The sequence below is a fragment of the Mastigoproctus giganteus genome, chromosome 2 (assembly GCF_048544385.1).
Source record: "Mastigoproctus giganteus isolate SK-2022 chromosome 2, ASM4854438v1, whole genome shotgun sequence".
NCBI lineage: Eukaryota > Metazoa > Arthropoda > Arachnida > Uropygi > Thelyphonidae > Mastigoproctus > Mastigoproctus giganteus.
The window spans coordinates 263,339,920-263,362,371 of record NC_143576.1 but is presented as its reverse complement, the minus strand read 5'-3'; the positions used below and the strand labels follow the sequence as shown (position 1 = coordinate 263,362,371).

Here is a 22,452-nt window from a genome sequence, read left to right as displayed (position 1 = left end):
ACAAATGTCGGTCAAAATATTTAATATTGAAATATTTGTACATATAAAATATTCTGCATTACATACGCATATAATTATTTGGTAACTACTTACGTATCAAAATTAAACTTAAAATTCCAATTAAAATCATGAATTTAATTGATCTAAATTGATTTATTTTAACTGATGAATTTAATCAAGAAAAATGTGTTGATTTTGAGTTGAACTTTGGCCCTCTTCCAAATAAACTAAAATGGGTATTAATTTTAAATCCCCCTTGGCGTTACCACCCAACAATAAAGTCAACCGATCCTTCACCGCTTTGAAACCTCACATGTTTTTTTATTCTTTCAATATGAAACTTCTTTTAGGCATTCGTTTCCACAAAAGTCCTGCTTCATCTAGGTTAAAAACCTGTTGAGAAATATAACACATAATACCCCTCTTCAATGATTTTAACAAGTTCCTTTTTGAAAGTTTCAGCTCCTTAATCTGCACTTGCGGCTTCTCCCTGGATTTTAAATCTATTCAAACCAGCCCTTACTAGTTTTAAATGGTTCCACATTTTTTTTTTTTGGTGAGTTTTCTTCAGATCATCATATTGGCTAATCTCTCTCTCTCTCTCTCTCTCTCTCTCTCTCTCTCTCTCTCTCTCTCTCTCTCTCCCTCTCTCTCTCTCTCTCTCTCTCTCTCTCTCTTTTTTTTTAATAATATTTAACTTAACTGAATTCTGCATTGGATATTATCTTCAATAAAATTACTTAAAGTCTTTCCATTTCAATCCTAATAGCCGGGCTAGCCCTAGTTACTTGCAGTGGAACAGCTATCTTTCCCGCTGCTAAAATTAATTCTTTATTTTTTTTATAATTGTTCTTACAGTTAAACTTGCAAGTCCTAAATTATGGCATCTGCTTGTCTTTGACCAGAATCGATTGGCTTCAAAACGTCTAATTTAATTTTCAAATTCAGTCTTTTTCTTACATTTATAGTCTTCGTACTGCACTCAGACATTGTTGCTTTTTCATTCTTATCGGCCATTATTAACTCTTCAAAAATATAACTGTGTTGGTTGCATTAATTATGATACAATGTTCAAGTAAACTGTCCATTTCGCATGATGTCTAATAAGGTACTGGGTGATGATTAGACTTTGGATAAATACATATAACGCAAATATTACAAGCAATATACTTGGTCATTTTTTAAAATGTTAATCTCGGAACTGCGTAACAATTCACTGTACTGCAATTAAAGTAGCGTGCGAGAAAATTTCACCGAGCGTAGGAAAATTTCTCACGTCGGCGTGGGAAACATTTTAATGCTGTTTTGGTATTCATTTTCAAGCTATCAATTCCATCAAATGGAACGATTTCGTTAAATATGGCAAAAATGCAATCTGTAAAAGAGCGTTATACTGATCTGTGAAAGCGTTATAGTCAGATACGGGTTATAATATAAGAACAGCGTTAGAGCGAATCAGCGTACAGCGAACCGTGTTATAACGGGGGCCTGCTGTATTTGTTTTTTTTTTTTAGGAGCATTAACAACTAAGGCCATATTGCTCTGGGGATATGCGGTGCTCATTCCCTGACTTTTCCGCACCCTCCGTATTTGGTGGCCATGGACTTGAACCCCGGTCTAATCAAGAAGCGTGTGCTACGCAGTGCTGCTCCTACCCACCTGGCTACGGAGGCACCTGCATGCCTTTTCTACAGATACTTCCATGGACACTGTTCTTCTGAATTGGCTTCTATAATTCCCCCTTTCTCTTTCAAAACAGTCCAAACACTTGCTGCTACCCGCCAACATTCACTTACTGTCCAACTTCAAACTCAGAGAACGAACTTTTCATCTTCCTCATTTATTCATTCAACTGCCGTTTTCTGGAACAACCTTCCTTCATATGCATTTCCTTCATAAAAAATTTTAAATTTCTAATAAATATTACATTTAATATTAAAGTGTTTCTTATTTTCATTTCGATGCCATATGCTTGCATTTCACTATGTACTGTCTATGTACATAGTCATATTATGAAGGTACATATAATACATACATAAACAAAATTTTAGACTAGTTTTTCTTATATATTTCATACTTTGGAACGGAACCCCTTTATTACTATGGGAGCCATAACTCAGTATTCGCGTTTTTAGTATTCGTGGCATTTCTCAGGAACGTAACCCCCGCTATTCGCGGGGGTTTACTGTATATAAAATCAAATTTATTCCCTGCATCCAGTTCTTTTGTGGCTGCATCATAGTATCCAATCAAATTGGTCAGGCAAGACTTTCCCTTAACAAAACCATGCTGTGTTAGAGCTATAACTGAAGTCTTGTCTAGATGATGCTGCAGTTTTCTTTAATCAGTGCCGCCATTAATTTTCCTGGAACAGAAGTTAAACTCACAGGTCTATAATTACTTGTGTCAGCCTTTGATCCTCCTTTGTGAATTGGGGTCACATCTGCACATCTCCAGTCTATGGGTACCGCCCCTGAGTCCAAGGAAGCTCTCATAATTATGGCTAAGGTTTTGGTCACTTCCTTTGCTGCCTCCTTTAATATAACTGGATAGATCCCATCCCCCCCCCCAGGTGCTTTCTTGTGTTTATCTTCAACAATTTCTCCTCCACTTTACTCTCAATTATTACAAGATTATCTAACTTACTGCCAGAGTTGAGTACACCTGTGGCATTCCCCTTCCTGAATAACAAGGGGAATGCCACACATGAGGACATTCACACATGAGGAGTTATTCAGCGAGGGGAATGCCAGAGGTGTATTCAACTCTAGTAGTAAGCTACAGAATCTTGAAATAACTGGGAGTAAAGTGGAGGAGAAACTGTTGAAGATAAACACAAGAAAGGCACCCGGGGTGGATGGGATCTATCCAGTTATATTAAAGGAGGCAGCAAAGGAAGTAAGCAAACCCTTAGCCATAATTATGAGAGCTTCCTTGGACTCAGGGGAGGTACCCATAGACTGGAAATGTGCAAATGTGACCCCAATTCACAAAGGAGGATCAAAGGCTGACACAAGTAATTATAGACTTGTGAGCTTAACTTCTGTTCCAGGAAAATTAATGGAGGCACTGGTTAAAGAAGCACTGCAGGATCATTTAGACAAGACTTCAGTTATAGCTCGGAAACAGCATGGTTTTGTTAAGGGGAAGTCTTGCCTGACCAATTTGGTTGGATACTATGATGCAGTCACAAAAGAACTGGATGCAGGGAATAGCTTTGATATTATATATTTGGACCTTAGAAAGGCTTTTGATACTGTTGCACATGGAAGACTGCTACACAAATTGGAGCAGTGTGACATTGGAGGCAAATTGCTGCTATGGATAAAGGGGTGATTGAGGGGGAGAAGACAGAGAGTGGTAATCAATGGACACTGCTCATCGTGGACTAATGTTATTAGTGGAGTCCCTCAGGGCTCAGTGTTGGATCCATTATTGTTTTCTGTATTTATAAATGATATTGATGATGGTATATCAAGCTTAATGTCCAAGTTTGCAGACGATACAAAGGTTGGCAGGGTTGTCAAGGACACTACTGACACTATGCTAGTGCAACAGGATCTGGAAAGGTTGAGCAGATGGGATGAGAGGTGGCAAATGAAGTTTAACATTGACAAATGTAAAGTGCTACACATGGGAAACAGCAACCCCAGAGCAACGTATCAACTCTGTGGTACTACACTGACAGTGGTAGAGAATGAAAGGGACTTGGGGGTGGTTGTGCAGGCAGATATGAAGTTCTCTGAGCAGTGCAGACGGGCTGCAAGAGTGGCTCATGGAGTATTGTCAATGATATACAGGAATTTTTCCAGAAGGGATAAGGAAGTGATTATTCCCTTGTATAAGGCAATGGTCAGGCCACACCTAGAGTACTGTATACAGGTCTGGAGGCCTCATTTCAAGAAGGATGTAGAGCTGCTGGAACGAGTACAGAGAAGGGCAACAAGATTAGTGAATGGAATAAAGGGGTGCTCTTACGAAGAAAGGCTTAAGTTTTGCAAATTACAGTGTCTGGAGACTAGGCACCAGCGAGGTGATCTGATAGAGGTGTATAAAGCCTTGAATGGTTTGAGCATGCTCAATGCTGATGGGATTCTTCCTCTAGCTGAGAAGAATCACCTGAGAGGGCATAAAATCAAATTGAGGAAAGACAGATGTAGGATAGACGTGCGGAAATTTGCCTTTAGCCAGCGGGTGGTTGGTTGGTGGAACAGAATTCCATCCCTTGTAGTGGAGGATGATAGCCTAAATAAGTTTAAGGTTCAGCTGGACAGGTATTTTGAACGAACAGAGAGGTGAAGTGGAAGTGGGTTTTTTTTTTTTTTTTTTTTTTGGCTGATGCTGCATAAGCTTGCTTTCTTGCATCAAATGCCTCTGCTAATGCTAACTGCTCATGTGTGAATGTCGATGCAAAATATTCATTTAGTTTGTTAGCTGCCTGAGCAGGATCATCAACAGTTGAACTATCGATATCAAGTGGACCAATCTGATTCATCCCATTCCTTCTAGAGTTTACATAAGTAAAGACCTCTTTACTGTTTTTCTTTGCATCCTTTGCCAAAGATTTCTTGTAATCTGCCTTCACCTGCCTAACCTCTTTTGTAACTTGGTTACAGACCAGCTTATATCTATCATAGGCTTCTGTGTCACATGCTAATTTATATGTATCCCATGCATTTTTCTTCTCTGCCATATGTCTCATTAGTACATCTGACATCCATTTGGGCCTAAACCTTGAACAATATTTCTTAGTTGGTATGTAAAGCCTAGTAGGTTCCAAGATAAGTTCTTTGAATACTTCCTATTTTGAATTTGCTGTTGGTAACATCATCAGTTGGTCCAACCGTATAGAATTTAAATACTGTCTCAGACCATCGTAGTCGCGTTTACAAAAGCAAAAACCCTTCCCTTTACCTCTTTGAGTAAATCACACTTCAGCACACTGTGATCACTGCCACCTAGTGGTTCCTTTATCTGCAGATTCTTAATGCATGAAGAATCACTACTGATAATCAGATCAAGAGTATTACTTCCTCTAGTTGCCTCCCAAACATGCTGAAGTAGAAAACAATCATCCAATAAATCCACAAAAGCCTTGCTAGTGTGTGAGTGACCAACCCACAAATTCCAGTCAATATCTGGGAAATTAAAATCCACCATTATAAGACTCTCTGATTTACTGGCCCACTCTATTTCCCTGTACAGTTTCTTATTATACTCATCAGAGTCATTAGGGCTATAGCACACTCCTACTCTCAATTTTGATCTCCCAATGCTTATGTCACACCAAACTGACTCAACACTGCACTGTCCAGCAATGTCGACTGGCTTCACTTCCTTGGATTTTATGTGTTTCTTAACTATTAGCATAACCCTTCCTCCCTTCCTATCCTGTCTATCCTTTCTGTACACACTGTATTCCCCAAATTCCAGTTCTGCATTTCTTATATCTGTGTGACACCATGTCTCTGATATCCCAACAATATCCACCTTTGATGCTTTGAGCAATACCTCAAATTCATCAAATTTATTTACTAAACTCCTAGCATTGGTGTACACGCAAGTATACATGCACCTGTTTCTATTCTTAGCTACCCTAACACAACCCATGTGTTTACTTGTACCGCAATGACTCCCAGCAGTCTCTGAAATATCCTGCATCTTGTTTTGAAGGCTTCTGTTCATTCCAATAAAAACAGTGCAAGAATCTCTTTCACCTCTGCCAGTGGCTACTGTTAATCTATTAGTCTTTGTCTCCCCCCATGCTAGCAGTTTTCCGACCCACCTAACACTGCCTCGATAGCACCAGCAAATATTCTTGTACCCTTTCTATTTAAGTGTATCCCATCCCTGTAGAAGCAGTCTCTCCTGTTAACAAGTACAGACCAGGTTGAAAAAATTTTTACCCCTTGAGCCTTGCACAATCTTTCCAGGGCCGAATTGATCGACAGGGCTCTCATCATATACTCCCTCCTATCGTGTCTGGGCAGAATTGCAGACACTTTCAAATTCAACCCTAATTCACAGCTTTTTTTCAACAGTGACCTGTACTTGTTAAGTAATTCTGCCGGTCTCCTACTCTTAATATCCTACTCCATCCTCCTACTCCTTTCCTCCTAAATGTCCCTGGATTGTACTCTTGAACAACGATTTTCCCTACCACAATGCTTTATGTATTCGTGATATATTGGCACACCTCCAATCAAAAGGAATCTCTTGCTATTCCAAAGATGTCCTTATAATTAACCTCAATGGTTCAATACACTCTCTGGAAGCCTCACTCAACATTAATGGATATATGCCATCCACTCCAGAAGCCTTACTTGCCTTTATGCTTGAAAGTTTTTCTAATAAACAGTCATCTGTTAAAAATCACTAATTTCATATGGCTCAGCCTCACTCACACAGTCTCTCCTCAGCATAAAGGGTCTTTTGTCAGTAAATACAGATGTGAAGTACATATTGAATTCATCAGCAACATCAGCTGGGTTATCTAAGACTTTCCCTACAACCAACCAATAAAACAATCAGATCGGACCAAAGGGTCCGATCTGATTTTTTTATTCATTTTTGTATTTGCATGCACAAAAAATTTTCTTGTCCCCATTATTTGCTCTCTTAGCCAGTGTTTTCTCCTACATAGCCTTGGCCTCCTTAACTTTATCTGTGGTATTCATTGGATCATCATCACCAATTTCTGTGCAGAACCACATTTCTGTTAGCCCTATTATGTCAGAATTATTTGTCCTAACCAGGAGTTTGAACTTAGCCATATTATTGACACCTGACATAATAACAGACACAGCTAAAACTAACTATCCTTCTATAATTTACTATCTTGAAATATCCCTTGAAGTTATTTATGGTTGTTTCCTTTATCTTTATCATTCCACTCATTTGAAACATTACCATCAGAACATCTTGCCAACATCAGAGTAGCAGCAACAAACAAGAATTCTTGAACTTGAGTGCAAGCATTACTTTGACCCATATCATCAGATAAATGTGGATCAATATAACCCTTCTCCCCCAAACTAGCAGTTTCCCTGAACCCTTAATTAAGGTGTCCTTAATGATACTGGCAAAAATGCTTGCATCACCTTTGCTCAATGCCGACCGGGTTAGCCGAGTGGGTAAAGTACCTGCCTGGCAACCCAAAGGTCGCGGGTTCGATTCCCGCCTCGGGCTTGGATCAAAGTACTGCAAAAACCTTTGGAGGTGCAATATGGCCACAGAAGCCGATGCGCCAACAACTACCAAATCAAAAAAAAAAAAAAAAAAAACCTTTGCTCAAATGAATACTCTCTACAAACTGATTCCTTCTACCTACAGGTGTGGGCCATGTTGAATAAAATTCACCCCCCCCATCTGTAATTTAAAAATCACTAATTTCATATGGCTCAGCCTCATTCACACAGTCCTATTCCATGGCACAAATGAATACTCTCTACAAACAGATTCCTTCTACCTACAAGTGTGGGCCATGTTGAATAAAATTCCTCCAAACCCCTCCCCCCACCCTTTGCAGATTCTCTCAAGTATTGAGCTAATGAACAAGGCTTTCAGCATATAATTCCTCCTATCGTGTCTGTACAGAATTGCAGACACATATGCATTCTGACCCAACTTGTGGCATTTTTTTTCAGTATGGTCCTATATTTATCCAACAAATGGTCAAGGTTATGTTTGTTTAATATTGTTAGTCCCCACATGAATAATAAAGCTCTCTTTACCCCCTTTGAAATCTGACAATGTGTTCGTAACATCATCATTTTTGCTCCAGCAAGCACACCCTGGTCCACCTATCGTTATTACAAAAAATGTAACACATTTCCCTGACAACAGAGTCCCAAATAAAACCAAATCTCATTCAGCCAGACCAGTCAAAATAGTCAACTGCTATGAAGTTCACTATTATTTTCTGCAACCTGAATCTGGGGTGCATCATTTGGCAGATCCCAGTATACTTGAGTGCCTGATGAGCTCCTAGTTACTTAGGGCAAGCAACGGTTTCTTTAGTGACTAAATTTCTTCTCGCAATGCACCAAGTTCTAATTTGAGATCAGTACACTTCTTCATCAGGTGCAAAGAAAAGAATCATTGGCACATACCTCAGGCTATACAATCCACGAACTGGTGACTGACACCGGAAATACCTGCAGGCATTCCATCGGAATTATGATGTCCTTGGACTTTGTATTGTAAGTGCATCTTGAAACAACCATTATTTAAGCAAAATTTGAACTAAAGAAAGATTACAAAATTTAAATTTACAATTTATTACAGAATTAAAATTTAAAATGTATAACAAAAATTAAATTGTACGCCAAAAACCTTATCCACTAGTGAAGTTAAATGAAGTTCAAGTTATTGGGAGGAATTTAAATTAGGAGAAATACTTAACAAAAGTTAAGGATTAAATTTACAAAATACTACAGAAATTAATTTCATGAAACTACTGAAAAAAGATTTTAAAATTACAGAAATAAAATTTTTAAAAATTTTGAACAAAAATGTTGTCTACCAAACACGATGTTAATCCAGTTCAGTTATCATGTCATACCCGATTAAAACACATCTACTCTCTATGACTGCCTACAGTAGAATTGGTGAGCCCAAGTGATGCACCCCCGATTCATATCACAGAAAAAAACAGTCATGTGCAAACTGCTCTAGTTGAAAGAGATTTAGTTTTATTGGAGGACTCTATTGTCGGGTAACATTTTTTGTAAATGGATATCATTTTCTGTAATTTAGTATTAGTAATTAGTATTAGTAACGGCCGCATGGTGCAAGAAAGCCTATGGCTTATGCTGCACCAGCCAAAAAAAAAAAAAAATCCGAACAAAACAATGATAAAAACAAAAAATAAATAAATAAATAAAATAAATAACTAAATAATAATAATTAATAAATAAATAAAATAATAAAATAAAATATAAATAAAAAGGAAATTAAACCTATCATCCTATGCTTCCCTTACCCGAAAGTACTATCCAGATGACCTTTGAATTTCCCCAAACTGTCGGCCTCTACCACCCATGAAGGCAACTTATTCCAGTAATTTATAACTCGCTGGCTAAAATAAAACTTCCTGCAGTCCAATCTAAACATTTCCCCCAGTAACTTGAATTTATGTCCCCTAGTTCTAGCATCATTTATAATCTTGAAAATTTTGTCCTCATTCATTTTACTGATGCCTCTCAGAGCCTTAAACACCTCAATCAAATCTCCTCTAAGGTGTCTAGTTTCCAAACTCTGCAACCCACATATTCGAAGTCTTTCTTCATAAGGACGCCCTTTTGCCGATCTCACCAGGCGAGTTACCCTTCTTTGCACCCTTTCAAGAAGCTCGATGTCTTTCTTTAGGTGCGGTCTCCATACTTGAACACAGTATTCCAAGTGTGGTCTAACATAAGCCTTATATAATGGGATTATCACGTCCCTATCTCTACTTGCAAAAGTTTGATAGATCATCGATAGGACACCATGGGCCTTCCTTGCAACCTGTTTACAATGCTCAGAGAATTTCATGTCTGACCGTATCGTAACACCCAAGTCCCTTTCCTCCAGTACTGGGTTTAGTTGAACTCCACCAAGTGAATAAGTTTTTTTGGGATTACTGTTTCCCAGGTGTAATACCTTACACTTTGTTGGATTAAAGCACAGCTGCCATTTTTCTGACCATTCTTGAAGTCTATCTAGGTCTCTCTGAAGAAGCTCAGCTTGACAGTGATCATTAACTACTCTACCAATTTTAACATCATCTGCAAATTTAGACATCACGCCCTCTATCCCTTCATCAATGTCGTTTATGAAAATTAAAAACAACAGTGGTCCTAATACTGATCCTTGGGGAACCCCACTTCTTACATCAACCCAATCTGAGGAATAGCCATTTATCACAACCCTCTGCCTCCTGCCCTGAAGCCATCCTTCTATCCATCTAAGGATTTTTCCAGTGATTCCAACCTGTTCCAGCTTATAAAGCAACCACTCATGTGGGACTGAGTCAAAAGCTTTGCTGAAATCTAAATAAACAATGTCGAAATTATTCCCTAAATCCAGCTCGTGAGTGACCCTTTCGAAATAGCGAACCAGATTTGTTAAACATGATTTTCCCTTTACAAAACCATGCTGAGTATCCTTGTGAATTTCAATTCGATCCAAATGATCCTGAATTCCACCCTTGATCATTGCCTCCATGATTTTCCCTACTACTGAAGTCAGACTGACAAGTCGATAATTTCCAACTTCACTTTTAGAGCCACCCTTATGTATGGGAGATACATTTGCACTTTTCCAATCCAAAGGAATCTCCCCAGAGTCTAGTGATGCTCGCATAATTAGCCTCAATGGTTCAATGCACTCGCTTGCTGCCTCTCTTAAGATTATAGGGTATATTCCATCAACTCCAGGAGCCTTACTGGTCTGTAGGCTCGAAGGTTTTTTCATTAAATAATGTTGCAAAATTTCAATATCATTAATTACATATTTTTTAACTTCGCTCCCACAATTTCCCATTGCCACAAAAGGCTTTTCATTTGTAAATATCGATGCAAAATAACTGTTGAGTTCATCTGCAACGGCAGCTGGTGTATTTATTACTATCCCCTTTCTCTTACGTAAAGGTCCGATCTGGTGAAGAATTCTTTATCCCCCCTCTTTGCTCTGTTTGCTAGTGATTTCTCATAAACTGCCTTTGCCTGTCGAACCTTTTCTGTGGCTCTATTACAGATCACCTTGTAGCTGTTATAGGCTTCAGTACTTTAATTGCTCTGTAACCTTTCCATGCCACCTTTTTCTGCTCAAGTAATGTGGCAACTTCACTATTCATCCAACTTGGAACCCTTCTCGTGGAGTATTTTTTTAATGGTATATACGCATTCAAGGCATCTGTGATTAATGTTTTAAAAGCATACCACAGTTCAATTGTATTCATTCTCAGCGCGATATCTACCCAGTTAATAGAGGCCATGTAGTACCTTAAGGCATCGTAACTTCCCCTTCTGAAATTAAAACCCATTCCTTTGCCTTTTACTTCTGCTACCTCTCTCGTCATCATCCACCATAGAACTCCGTGATCACTTCCTGCTACTGGTTCCTCTACTGTCAGCCCTGTTATGTCATCTGATTCATGTGTGATGATGAGGTCTAGGATATTCTTTTCTCTAGTATTTTCCCTGACATGTTGATACAAATAACAGTCATCTAGTTGATTTAAAAATTTTGTTCCCCATGTCGAGTTTCCTTCCCATTTACTCCAATCAATTAGAGGCAAATTGAAATCACCCATAATAAGGCATTGACGCTTACTTGCCCATTCCATTTGCATGTAGAGGCTTTTGTCATAATCTTCACAATCACCTGGTCTGTAGATTACTCCTACTCGCATTATACCTTTGTTTCCAACTATCTCACACCATACAGACTCTATACTAGCATGTGAAATGTCTGAATCCGGGAAAGCTATCGTCGCACTCAGGCTGCTTCTGATAAGAAGCATTACCCCACCACCCCTTCTATCTACTCTATCCTTCCTAAATACATTATACAAGCCGTACTGAAACTCATCATCCCCAATTTCCGGGTGGTACCACGTCTCTGTAAGCCCTATTATGTCCGCGTTACTTGTTTTAACCAGCAGTTCGAATTCGCTCATTTTATTGACGACACTTCTAACGTTACTGTATAAACAATTAAGATTTACTGTTCTTGTATATTTAACAACCCTAACACAACCCTTGAAGTTTTTTAGGCTCTCTTCCCTGATATTAGCTACCCGCTCACGTGAAACGTCTTTGCCCCCAGAACCAGGGATAGGTGGACCAGATAAAGATAGGTGGACCAGAACCAGGATGTGTTTGCTGGGAGCAACAATTGATGATTTAAATGTAGTTGTGCAGAAAACAATAAAAAAAAAAAAAAAAAAAAAATGGTTTATAAAAATACACTTATACTTAATTTTATATTTATATAAAATTAAGTATAAGTGTATAATATTAAGTGTATAAAATTAAGTATAAGATTTAAAAATATATACTTAATTTTTAAAAATGCTAGTGAGGTCTCTGGCAGCTGGCATTATGTTAAATGGCACTATAACTGCCTATAACTATTTAAAATTTCTAATAAATTGTTCCAGTATTCAACAATACTCAATATTATAGCAGCAAACCTGTTTTACTTGTGCGGGAGAAGTGAAGACCACTGTTCCATTAGCCCTAACTTGTGCTGTTTGACCTGCAGACACGGCTCGTGAGCCATCAGTTGAGCTGTTTGGTGACATAGCTGGATTTGCTGTTCGTTCTCCCCCATGATGAGAAGTTACAACTGAAGTATTTTGATCTTCAACAAGCGCCTCCATGGCATTCTAAAATGCAATAAAAGGTTAACAGTCAGAGTAGACAAAGAAATGTGAAACAGTAATTCCATCTTTAAAATGTTCATCACTTCTAATTTATGAGATAATAATAATTTTGCTAATAATAAGAAATAGTGCAATCAGCAAAACAGAAGTTTTTAAAACCAATCTCCAGCAAAAAGGAAAAAAATTAAAATTATAAGATTATAATTTTACCTCTGTAAAATTACATTTTCTACATGTATATAAAATTAAATACTGAATATTTATTTGTGGAAATGTGATACATACATTGCAGTTGTGTTTGCACTCGAGCTTGATTTGATTTTTTGTGGTGCAAAAACAGCAAGGTTATATTGTGACATGAAAAAGTTAAAATTCAAAAAAGATGAGATTGGTAACCTTTAAAAAGGTTACCTCGTCAAAAGTGCATATATATAGATACCTGTCAATAAACAAAAATCAGTATAAGAGTAAAAGTAAATTGTATATTTCATATGAGTATACATATATATATATATATATATATATATATATATTGATTTTAAAAATTTAAAAACTGCTGAGACTGTCATTTAAAATCTGACTGAGTGTATATGGCTAAGTCAGATGGGTAAAAATGGTAAAACGAGCATTTCTAAAACTGGTACAATCAAACAAAATACGTTGAATGGATAAAATGGTGTTGCATTGCTCGCATATAGGAGGGTCATCAGCCCTCAGCAAAAAGGAGTGTCATGCGGAGCCGAGCAAGAACAACTTCCTCTTTACAATCCCTACATAGACTTGACTGCCAAAGATGGATAATGGACTTAATCTGGTATACTTTGTTTGTAGCGAGGCGATGCCACTATTCTTGCCACTGTGTATTACTTGCCTGTATTATAGGCTGCAATTTCATGAAGATAATCCTTGCAGTAATCTCAGCTTAACATACCAACTGTGTGGTATTACACTTGGAGTAGTCGAAAATGCAAAATGCCAAATGATGCAAAAAAATAATTTTGATATCATATTCTTCTATTTCATGAAAGCTTTTGATACTGTTGCTCATGGAAAAGTACTCATCTTGCAGCCTTCTGCCATAAGATTGAGATTACTCATTCGAGATACCAATTCAACTCTTAGATTGCTATACTCCTTACAGTTGTACATATTTTCCCATGATTTCCTTTCACCACAATGTCAACTAGATCTTTCAGTGATTCCTAAATCGTGCAACACTGCATTAATCAAACCATGACCAGTCACAATAAGAACATAGCTGGTAAGTTTGGTGCAAACCATTTCAACTTTATTGAGGCTGCATTTCTTATATCCGGGAAAATTTTTGTGTAATCAGTCCTATATCACAAACACTCCTGCTAGACATTTACCAGAGTATCTCAGATTCTTGCCTTTTCCTTCTTGGGATCTGGCAAGATATCCACCGCTTTATTCAGAAAAGAACTGGGAATGCCACGGCGGACAGAGTAAGCCTACCTACAAAATACCAAATGCAGATTAATAGCAATTTGCCAGACACAACCTGCAAATCCTAAGGAGCATTACACTTTTGAATGGATCTGAGCTTCCTAGCAAATACTCTTTGACTTACGTGCTCAAACCAAAATTGGCACATCATACGTTACCATCGAGATAAATACACATTCATAAGTTCACCAGCTTGCCTTTTATTTCCCAGCCAACCCTAGTGATTCAAGTAATAATCCCAATAAATTTCCTCACCTTTTCAGACCAGATAGATATATACTATGTGAGTTGAAAATTAAAGATTCACCAAGCATAACGCCTAGATATGGTTTGAATAATACTGGATACTTCCGCTTGCTCAGATTAAGAACCTGAGAGGGTATAGATTCAAATCGAGGAAAGACAGTTATAGAATGGATGTGCAGAAAGTTTGCCTTTAGCCAGCAGGTAGTTAATTGCTGGAATAGACTTCCATCTGTTGTTGTGGAAGTTGATAGCTTAAATAAATTTTATGCTGTATAAGGCTAAACTAAACAAACATTTGGAGCGACCGGATGGGTGAAATGGGAAGTTTTTTTTTTTGGCTGATGCTGTATAAGCTTGCTTTCTTGCATCATGCCAACCGGGCTAGCCAGGTGGGTAAAGTGCCTGCCTGGCAACCCAAAGGTCGTGGGTTCGAATCACGCCTCGGGCTTGTATCACAGTATAATGCAAAAACCTTGGGAGGTGCATTATGGCCACAGAAGCCGATGTGCCAACAACTAAAAAAAAACATCTTGCATCATATACCTCAACTAATGCTAAATGCTAATATTTTAATTGCCTTGCTGATTTCTGGCTCGATCCATTCATTCTCACAACTGGGGGGGTCTTCTACACAAAAAATGACCCTCGAAGACCACTGTCCTTGTTTTGGTTCCTGATACAGTCAGTTTATGTAACCTACACCAGTTATTAATAATTAAAATATACTATCCTACATTTGCACAAAAATAAAAAGATATGCTGGCCTACTAGCAAGAATCATGCAACGGGACTGGGGTTTATCAAAACATACCCTCAACCTGTATTATAAAACACTCTTCCTCCCATCCATCTTGTATACAGCTCCGGCTTGGTACACCAAAACAACAATGGTTGTAAATCAGAGAACCCTGGACACAATCCAAAGAACTGTGTTGCTCACTATCACACGAGCCTGTAGCACTACAAGCACTAATGCACTGCAAGTCCTGGCACGGGGGGGGGGGGGTCCTTCCCCTAGACTTGGAAATTGAAAACAGTGGAATCAAATACCATATAGTGAAGGGGCTCCCCTGTACCTTCTTAGATTACACGGTTAACAACAGCACACCATGCAAAGAGGAAAAGAATAGGCTTCAGAACCACATCACCAGGATCTGGCAACGTTGTTGGACTGAAACCACCAAAGGTTGTATCATCAAAAAATTCATCCCGGACCTGGGAAAAATATTCCCGCAAATGCACACTTGGTTCAAACCAGGACTCCACATATCATATGAACTGACAGGCCATGGCGGCTTCAAAGAAAAGCTGGCCCAGATGGGATTGGAAGAAGACCCAAGATGCATGTGTGGTGAAGCAGAGAGTTGGACACACATCATGTGTAACTGTCCAAACTATGAGGACCTGCGATGTAGGTTAATGACTACAATAAAGTACTTCCCAAAAAATATGGAATCACATTTTCTGGACTTGAGTGAAGAATATGGAGCACTAACAAACTTTGCTCAGCAGCTCTTCACCAGGCAAAGAACACTCATCGCCTTACACAGAGTGACATAAAAATGGTGATACAGAACAACGCAACAAAATGCCTACGTTTCCACCAACCCCCCCAAGATGAAACCAGACAAGACAACAACCAGAAAACCGGACTAGACAAAATGAAAAAACCACGATTACTAAATGGAAATGACAAACGGTCTCTTTCCCCATGCACCACTGAGTGCTACGTGGTGTAGTGACTCCTGAAAGGACTACCTAAATACAAGGACTGGAACGTACATCTTCTGAACCCTGGACGGTTCCCTTGAAAGCTGAGGAAGGCCATCTGGCAAATGGGGCTGGACATCTGTTCCAGCCTACTTTTTCCCCCTTTCCCAGAGGAGGGGGGGGCGACGCTTTTGGCAGGACCTGCCAAAGTACAATTAGTCTTATTGGTACACCTGGCTGGCATCCGCACCTTTCATCAAGACATAAGTGAAATATCTGGCCAACGCTCCAGATTTAAGTGAAACATATAAGTAATGCTTCTGCAGTCTCAATCGTTACAAATATGGAAAAGAAACCATCTGATATGATGGAACAAGTATGCAGCATTTGTAATGTTGTAAATAAATACGCCATTAAATGCTCGTGATGTGGCAGCGTCATTGGGAGCTGCTGTTCTCAAGTTGACATCATGCGCTTAAATCAAAGCAGACGAAAGAAATTCCTTTGCTCAAAATGCAGGTCCCACAACGAGAACAATAGCACAGAATAACAGGAAGAAATGAATGCAGCAGAATCTCACATCATCGACAGAGGCGACTCAGAAACTGAGGAACCTTCCCCACATGTTTCCAACAACCTCACAGTAACGGAGCTGAACGGGAAGCTTAGTGGCTCATTAATTGATATCTTAGGTTATGACGCATGCCCAGACGATTGTGAACACAAGAAAACATATGAAGATGGAAATGATACTCTTGACTACGTGAAAGAAATAGGCTGTAGTGAGGCTCGGAATGATCAAGAAAGAAAAACAGATCAGGATTACTTTAAGCATGAGTCACAAATGCTTTTTTTTTTTTTTTTTTTTTTTTTTTTTATGTGAACCCCAAACACGAGAGGTATTAGGACCTATAGTACTTAGTACCGTGCTTGGGTTTGAGGTTAAGAAGACGAAAGAAGATATTTGTTGACATTGGACTTGAACTTCTGTAGATTGTAATTTTCAGGAAATACGTATGAAGGAAGGTTGTTCCAGAAAACGGCAGTTGAATGAATAAATGAGGAAGATGAAAAGTTGGTTCTGTGGGTTTGAAGTTGGACAGTAAATGGATGTTGGCTGGTGGCGGCACGTGTTCGGACTGTTTTGAAAGAGAGAGCAGGAATTATAGAAGCCAATTCAGAAGAACAGTGCCCATGGAAGTATCTGTAGAAGAGGCATGCAGCAGAAACAGTGCGTCTATGAGAAAGCGGGTGGAGAGACTCTGTTAGAGATGAATCATTAATTAACCTAATTGCCCTCTTCTGAATGGAATCAAGAAGCCGGAGAGAGGTTTTGGGGGCACCACCCCAGATATGGGAACAATATTCCATGGCAGGGCGAATTTGTGATTTATACAGAGTGAGCAGCTGTTTGGAAGAAAAGTAACGCCGAGAGCGAAAGAGAAAACCAAGTTTTTTAGATGCAGAGGAAGCAATATTTGTAATGTGCTTGTGCCAAGAGAGATTAGAAGTCAGGGTAATCCCCAAAAGAGATATATCATTTTGCCTAGAAATCGGAGTGTCACTAAAGATAAGCATAGGAGTAGAAGAATCCTTTTTGCGAGATATAAGACAAGACTGAGTTTTAGAAGGGTTGAAATCAACTAAGTTGTCTTTGCCCCACTGGAGAATTACCTGAAGATCGGCATTTAAGGAATTGGTAGCAGATTTTCGAGAAGTTGAAACTGATTGAGCAGGACAAGGTTTCTCAAAATGGAAAGTTGAATGCAATGTGCTATCATCAGCAAAACTATGGATAGGATTTCCAGTCAATGGAAGAAGGTCATTGATATACAAGAGGAAAAGAGTGGGGGAAAGAACTGAACCTTGGGGGACACCGGCATTAGTAGAGAAGTTAGAAGACAGAGAGCCATCTACCATCACCCTCAGTGAGCGATCAGAGAGAAAACTGGATAACCAATTACTAAAAACAGTTGGCAAACCATAAGATGGAAGCTTGTTTAGAAGACCTTTATGCCAAACACGATCAAAAGCCTTTGAGATGTCAAGAGCAACTACTTGTGTTTCACCGAACCTTTCCATTGAATTAGTCCATAAATGGGTAACATAAGCCAGAATATCTCCAGTGGATCGACACTGACGGAATCCATACTGGTGATCGTTGATCAGACGGAAGGTTTCTAGGTAGTTTGAGAGTTGGCGGTTAATTGATTTCTCCATTACTTTAGAAAGAGTAGAAGTAATTGCAATGGGACGATAATTGGATGGGAGGGATTTGTCACCCTTTTTAGGAACTGGCTGGATATGAGCAAATTTCCAAGCAGAAGGAAAAACGCCTTTGGAATAAGAAAGTGAAAAAAGGCGGCAAAGAATAGGAGTAAGTTCAGGAGCACAGGTTTTGAGAACAAGTGGAGAAATACCATCAGGACCTGGAGCTTTCTTAGCATCAAGATTCATCAAAATCCTTCTGATATCCTTTTGACGGAAGACCACAGGAGGCATTGAATGGAGCGTGTTGGGAATGGTGGGAGGTGTTTTACCAAGATCATTAATACATGAGCTGGAAGAAAAATGGGATGCTAGAAGGTCAGCTTTATCCTTGGCTGAAGTGGCAACAGAACCATCTGGTTTGGACAGAGGTGGGAGTAAAGATGGGCAAAAGTTGCGGCCAATAGCTTTGGCAAGAGACCAGAATGCTCGGCTACCATTAGGGCAAGAAGCAAGTTTTCTACTCTTAGCCTGTTCAAACTCTAGTTTGGACTGGTTAATAACTGCTTTACAACTGTTGCGAGCTTTGGTGTAGGCAGAAAATGAAACTGAAGAATTAGAAACAAGCCAATTACGATATGCAACATTCTTCTCTTGGACAGCCTTAGCACATTTATTGGAAAACCAAGGTTTAGATAAAGGACGAGATTTTAAAGTGGAGTGTGGGATAAAGGATTCCATTCCTGCAAGAATAATTTCACTGACACGATCTGAGCAAACGTTGACATCAGAAGTTTTGAAACAGTAATCCGACCAAGGAAAAGAAGAAAAGAAGTCTCGCAGGTCATCCCATTTTGCATTCTTGTAATGCCAAACAACACGTGGTTGGGAATAGCCATGAGATAAAGGTTCCATTGGAGAAGAGACAATCACCAAGTTGTGATCTGAAGTGCCTAAAGGACCTCTCACTTCGACCGTGTACTTAGAAGGGTTGTTTGTGAGAAAAAGATCAAGCGTATTGGCTGTATGATTAGGATTATCCGGTATTCTTGTAGGTAAATGAACAATCTGTGCTAGGTCATTAGTAATTGCAAAAGCCTCAGCATCTCGACCTGCTGGGTCGGTGTGACTAGAAAACGGAAGCCAGCTGGAGTTGTGAACATTAAAATCACCAAGGAAAATTACTTCGCTGTTAGGAAAGTTGGACTGGAGAAAGTCAAGTTGCAAAGAGAGGAAGTCAAAGAGCTCCAAGTGATTAGTGGAGTTGGGAGAACGGTAGAGACAACAGATGAATTTGACACAATGAGGTAGAGAGATTTTAAGCCAGAGAAGATCAAAGAGAGGAGATTCCAAATTGCCAAGTCTCTGACAGGGAATATCAGAACGGACATATGCACAAGTACCACCTTTGAGGCGAAAGGAATCATACAGCGAATAATTTGGGCATCTGAGATGAGCAGTGGATGAATCAACCGATAACTGAGATTCTGTCAGAAAAAGTACATGGGGTTTGGCAGACTGCAAGAGTCTGCAAGAGCTAAAAGAGTTACTCGAGGAACTCCTTCTTCCGATCCACAAAACCCTGCAAGGAATCCAAGAAGAAAACCATGAACTGCATGAACAGAATAGAACTTTAATAGCCAAACAGAAACTAATTGATGATAAATTAGACACAGTCCTAACTCAACTATGTGCAATTAACGGAACAATCAGATGAAATATCCCAATACTTGAAAACCCACAGGCTTGCCCAGCTGGCATTTCAAAAGTTGCAAGAGGGAAATCGATGGAGAACCCGCACATTAAATCACAACGGATGACTACCCTCAAAGGTAGAGCAGAGTTGCAAGATGTTGATCCCTGCAAAGAGCAGTTACCCCCTCAAATTTTTGATAATTCAAAAAACCAATCCTCCAAAAAAAGGTATGCACAGGTTGGAAAATGGTCCAGCGACCACTATCCCCAGCTCTACTTCTTCTGCAAACCAAGATCGCAATAAAAAGAAATCAACCCCTCCATCAGAGGCAAACATGAATCAGAAACCTACTTTTGCTCAGGTTGTTTCTCTGCCGACAAAATCAGCCCCTCAAAATTCCACTAAAAAGGACCCCCCCCCTCACCTAAATGCCCATCAGCAACAACATGCCATATGGACAAATGGCAATCCTACTGATCATCCTCCAACATCCCAGCCACATGATTATCACCCTTGTCTTGCAGAAAGGTACAGCATCACCTCAGTTCAAACAAGAGGAAAGCTATTCGTCTTGCAGATTAAATCCAGTATCACACTGAGCGTCATTAAAGAAATGTGCGTAGAGGGGATGGGTATCGACGTAGAAGTAAGACAAGTATGAACAAGACATCCAGCATATTCCTCCTTCACTATCTCATGCCCTATCAATTGCAAAGCACGATTACTAGACAAAACCATTTGGCCCAGTGGCACCCTGGTTAAACGATTCAGGGAACGTGCTTCGAGGCCCTCAACTAGGATAGCGCAGTAGCAATTAAGGAAAGGAATTCCTCATCAGACTCGAAAGAAAATATGCGAGTCTCTCTTTACCTTCAAAATGTGCGCAGCATAGCCAATAAACTTCGCACTTTGCAGAACTTTCTATTAAGCTCGGAATATAAATTCATCTGCCTGACAGAAAACCTGGCTTCAAAATAATAGACAGCTAAATGCTCTGGCTGACAATTTTGGTTTTAAATGAGTTACAAGAAGAAGAGAAAACAAAAGAGGAGGAGGAGTAATGATACTCTATAAGAATAATTTCTCTGTAATTAAAAACCAAGAGTCACACTTGGAAAATTTTGAAGTCATCTCAGCAACCTTCAGAGAAGGTACAAAGATTGTATAAATTTGTATTCTATACCTTCCGCCCAACCATGACAGCAAAGCCAGAAATGAATTCCTTACTTGGCTTGTCACAAACTTGAACCCAAATGTAGAATCTATCGTGATGGGAGATTTGAACGTGCCTCTTCCTAAGCACAAATATGCAAAGAGCAAATTGGATTGTACTATGGAAACCCTCTCGATGAAACAACTTGAAACACCCCTCACAAGAGGCACACAGCGCCTTGACCTGGTATACTATAATGCTCTAGACATCACATTAACTGACAGTACGACTCGCTTCGCTTCTGATCACATCCCTCTCTCAATCCAAGCCAACCTGAGAAGTCAAGCTTGTAGACAAAAAGAGAACTGGAGGTGGGAAAACAACGCTGATGTTATCTTCTCAACCAAGTATATAAAACCAGACGTAATTTTGAAACGGCTCGTGAATTTCAACTGGCAAAATCTCTTCCAACTCCCCGTAGACAATGCCTTAGAAGCACTTTCGGATACACTTCACTTTATTGCGCTTGAGGGGGCATCAAAACACATTAAAATTTACGATCCAGCAAATTTCTGGTTTAGTCCACAAGTAAAATATGCTTTCAAGAACAAGCAAAAACTCTTCAGAAAACGGAAAAAAACTGAACACCCACCTGATTATATTCGATATAAAGAAGCTAGAGCATGGTTCATTTGATTGAAACGTCAAGCTCACTATGACATGGTGCGATCACATTTAAAGAAAGGAAGCAGAATATCTAATAAGAAAAGGCGTACAGATATAATGCCCGAGCACATCTTCTCAGAATGAACCCAAGCCACCTTTGGAACTCCTCTGGCAGAAAATCAAGTTGACAGTGAAGTCAACACAGAGAAAATCCGTGAAGCAATCAGCAAACTGAAGACAGAGGTCTATCCTGAACTGTCTCAAATCAATATCGCTAGAGATGACATTAAAGCCACTGTGAATAGCCTCAGGAATAAAGCCACAATTGGGCCTGATAAATTCCCACTCTTCATGATTAAGATCAGCAGTGCATACATCATAGATCTCCTCATCCACATTTTCCACAAAATTATAAGTGAAACCCACTTTCCAAAGATATGGAATATGTACTTCGTTAAACCTGTTCCCAAAAATAACAATCCTAAATCCTCCAAAGACTGCAGGCCTATTGTAACTGGACATTCGTTTCAAAAAATATTTGAGAAATCCATTTTAAATACCATCGACCATCACTGCTTCGGGCATAGACCGGAGTACCTTCATTCAGTGATCCCACAAAGATCTACTACCATGAATCTCATGGAGACCATTTCAAATCCAACACCCTCCTAACTTCAGACAGCAATTAGATATAGCCTTCTTAGACGTTGCATCCGCTTTCAACAGTATATCCATCTCGGCTATTACTATCATCTTGGAGAAATATTTCCATATAACTGGGCACATATTAGCTATAATAACGAGTTCTTTGAGGGAAAGACACATCACTGCCATAAATGGAATTTCCAAAGAGACCTTCCAAGTCAACAGGGGAGTCCAACAAGGTGGTGTCCTCTCTGCTACTCTCTTTGCAACAGCACTGCACCCCTTCCTGAC

The 22,452-nt window shown here is 39.3% G+C and overlaps 1 protein-coding gene across 8 annotated transcripts in view; it reads right to left on the bottom strand.

Annotated features, from left to right (window-relative positions):
- Positions 1 to 22,452, bottom strand: part of LOC150090447 (cyclic AMP-responsive element-binding protein 1-like) — a 313,271-nt gene that overhangs the window by 148,171 nt on the left and 142,648 nt on the right. For 7 of the 8 annotated variants that reach the window (XM_090389889.1, XM_090389896.1, XM_090389891.1 and 4 more), the window contains one exon: positions 12,179 to 12,373. In XM_090389889.1, coding sequence (XP_090246015.1) covers positions 12,179 to 12,373 — 195 coding nt within the window. The remainder of the gene's footprint in view (positions 1 to 12,178; positions 12,374 to 22,452) is intronic. The other variant, XM_090389890.1, reaches the window with a different exon arrangement.